The sequence below is a fragment of the Adiantum capillus-veneris genome, chromosome 18 (genome assembly GCF_014529385.1).
Source record: "Adiantum capillus-veneris isolate H3 chromosome 18, ASM1452938v2, whole genome shotgun sequence".
Taxonomy (NCBI): domain Eukaryota; kingdom Viridiplantae; phylum Streptophyta; class Polypodiopsida; order Polypodiales; family Pteridaceae; genus Adiantum; species Adiantum capillus-veneris.
The window spans coordinates 149,351,156-149,354,280 of record NC_140948.1 but is presented as its reverse complement, the minus strand read 5'-3'; the positions used below and the strand labels follow the sequence as shown (position 1 = coordinate 149,354,280).

General features: G+C 42.8%; 1 protein-coding gene across 1 annotated transcript; it reads left to right on the top strand.

Moving 5' to 3' along the window:
• Positions 1-247: 247 nt before the first annotated feature.
• On the top strand, positions 248-1,508 carry LOC147436625 (uncharacterized). The gene is made up of 4 exons (XM_086489469.1): positions 248-402; positions 518-598; positions 997-1,116; positions 1,238-1,508. Exons 1-4 carry the CDS (start codon positions 337-339, stop codon positions 1,361-1,363), a joined length of 393 nt encoding a protein of 130 aa, XP_086345595.1. The 5' UTR covers positions 248-336; the 3' UTR covers positions 1,364-1,508.
• The last annotated feature ends 1,617 nt before the right edge of the window (positions 1,509-3,125 follow it).

Genomic DNA, 3,125 nt, shown 5'->3' with positions numbered 1-3,125 from the left:
AAAACGATGAGAGTGAGCTTGTAGCCATGGATTGCCTTGTCCAATCCCGAAGTTGACGGTAATTCGGATTAAAATCTACGGCCCTTTGGCTTGATTGGGTTCTTGATCTTGATCTCAATCTCCATCTTGAATTTGAAAGTCGGATTCTGGTATTACAACTCTTAGCTTCCCAATTCTTCTTAGGTATGTCTTATTTTGGAGATTCTGGTATTACAAGTGAGATTCTGTAGTTTTTTGGACTGACCTTAGGTTAAAGGTGGGGTAAATAGCCGCAAACCCTCTTGCTCTGTATAAGCGCACTCCTAGCAAGTTCAAAGTCCAGTGACGAGGAGGGCTATGGCGTCCCTCTCTTCTGCCCTGCAGCCCCTCTCTTCTGCCTTATTGCGGTGTCCTTCTTCTCAGGTAGTCGCTCCTTCTTGGCATCCTCTCTCTCTCTCTCTCTCTCTCTCTCTCTCTCTCTCTCTCTCTCTCCGTCTCTCTTTCCTCCTCTGCTTCCACTCACCCACTTTTTACGCAGGGCTCCTTGAGATCCAATGGCGTTTCTTTAAGCTTCGGAAGGCTGCAGAGCAGCGGCAGGCGGCTCCGAATTTTCTGCGAGGTAATCCTATTTTTTCCCGCCAATAGCCCTGTAATTCTCCATTTGGCAAATTTGGATCTGGGTGCAGTAGATCTACGTGAGGATGAATGTAAGACCAGATCAGGCAGAAACTTGATTAGACTGCTAGAGCGGCCGAATCATGATGCGTTTGTATGAACGATGCATAGGCAGGACATGTGTGTGCACGTTAGGCTATTCAATCTCTACTGCGTCTGTAGGGGCCACTGTCAAGTGGTTGAAAGGACATCCTCCATGCCCAACAATGGTTTGCACAGCTCAGTGTCTGTGCATGGAAAATGAGCTATGCCTGAAATGAATAATGTGAGGGATTTTCAAGTGCCTTTACCTGCTTTTTAACTTCCTGTGAATGAGGCTCAAACATGGCCCTTCTTTCGTAGGCAAAGCCTGAGACAGTGGATAAGGTTATCAAAATTGTAACCAAGCAATTGGCTATAAAAGAAGGGTCGGTGAAGGCAGAGTCGAAGTTTGAGGACCTCGGGGCTGACTCTTTGGATCAGGTGAGGCTTATCAAAATAAGCTTTTTGTGCATGTATGCTTTTGGTGACAAATTATAGAGAATTAAGCTTTTTAAAAAAAAAGCTAGTTTCTTCTGCAAAGCTTTGACTCGTTGCTTGACAGGTCGAGATTGTCATGGCCTTAGAGGAAGAATTTAAGATTAATGTGGATGAGAATGGCGCGGAGGCGATTAGCACCGTGCAAGATGCTGCTGAGCTCATTGAGAAGGCAGTTTCCAAAGCTGTTTAGGGTCAGTCAGCCTTTAGTAAACCATTGGTCATATCTGATGCTTCAGAAATTTTGGCATAGATAACTTTGTTACCTTTTGTTGTTTTGGCTGTTGTACAATCCAATATTGTTAAGCCCAATTCTAATGGAAGGTTGAATTTTTGCATCTTCCAAAGTAACTCTGGGACTGATTACATTACATGCATTAGCTCTCCGAGGAGCGTGTCCCGGATGTTTTGAGGTTTGTCTGAGGCACATGGTTGGATTTGTTTTCTTTTTGTTGCTTTGCAGTTTTGGGCAAAGATGAGACATCTATCTTTGAAAGCTTCATTTAGGTTTTCTTAGCATTTGCATTCAAAGAGGTTGGGGCGTTCATTCGTGGGTGAAGGAGAGAGCCATCCCTGCTATTAATGTCTACAACAGTTGGAGGTGCTCTTCCGAGCATATACACTGCATGGTATATTTTAGCAGATTGTACTTGTAGGTTTGCTCTATTTTTGGAGACAACATGGGTTCTTCCGAGCCTGCATGTAGCTCATAGCTCAGCATTTTGTATTGGATTGCACTTGTGCGTTTGATGTGCTTGTGGAGACGAGACCAAACAAGGGCCATGGAGTTGCAAAATAGAATCGTCTCAACTGATGTATTGGTCTCCTGAATTGAGATGTGATGGGTTCTTCCATTGCAATGCATTGTAGGCCACATCGCTCTCCCTTGGTGAAAATGCGATGGGTTTTTCCATTCGAATCCATTGTTGGCCGCATGATAGTGCTGTGAAAATCTTGTGAAGTCCTGAGTTTACCATTACACCACTGCGGAGGGTCTTCTCTTTAGGCAAGATGATAGTACTTGTTTAAGTCACATGAATATGTATGGGTTAGTCAGCAAGTGAATGGGTATATCAGTATTGACGTTGTCTTCACAGTGTATGACAGAATATTGATTTAGGATATGGGGTGTCAAAAGTTTTATTCCATCCTCTAGAGGAGCCTCTTTCTAGCAAATTGAAGGCTTGCCTCACTATTCACCTTGGTTGTTATCGGTATGGCCACACTCATTTTTGCATTCCATTTTTTAGGTATTTCTCTTAACATCAGATTGGACCCTTGATCCTTATCTAGTACAAACTGGTGGTGAACAGCTTATAAGAGAGATGAGAGGAGTGGTAAAATGAATGCTTACATTTCTTTGAGAGTTTCAATGGGTTTGATGCAGTAACCAAAAGCCTCATGGGGCACTCCTGTTCACTTGTTTTGAAATATTGTTAGCTAGCACAAGTTTTTCCATCTAATTGACATGACATAGTTAAAGCTTCTGATTGTCCTAAATTCCCAGAGCCCTCTCAAACCAATGTGATGCAATTGGCCAGGTCCACTCCATAGTAGACATGCAACGAGATACAACCAGCCAAATCTCCTCCATAGCTCCATAGCCCCTAGAGTGCTCATGGACTAGTGAGTTGAGATAGACAAAATCATCTACATATAGTGTTAGCATGTATATAGCCCCTTTCCAACCAGCTCTTATTTGTGTAATCTCTTGTTGTTGTCGGAGTGCGTGTCTCTCCAAGGTCGACTAGGAAAGCGTCATGTTTTTTATTTTAGACGGTGAATTAGCCAAAGTGCAAACCAAGGGAAACTTGGGCAATTAGGAGTGTTTTTAGTGTTAGTAAAGAGTGTATAGTGACACTTAAAGAGAGAAAGCGAAAGAACATGTAGATCGGAACATAGTTAATGTTTAAAACCCACTTTAGAGAAGATATTAACACTTAAAAATGTTGGCA

Coding starts and splice junctions, on each gene's coding strand:
- LOC147436625 (XM_086489469.1), top strand. CDS start 337: ATGGCGTCCCTCTCTTCTGCCCTGCAGCCCCTCTCTTCTGCCTTATTG. Junction 403..517: donor TGCGGTGTCCTTCTTCTCAG/GTAGTCGCTCCT, acceptor CTTTTTACGCAG/GGCTCCTTGAGATCCAATGG. Junction 599..996: donor GGCTCCGAATTTTCTGCGAG/GTAATCCTATTT, acceptor CTTCTTTCGTAG/GCAAAGCCTGAGACAGTGGA.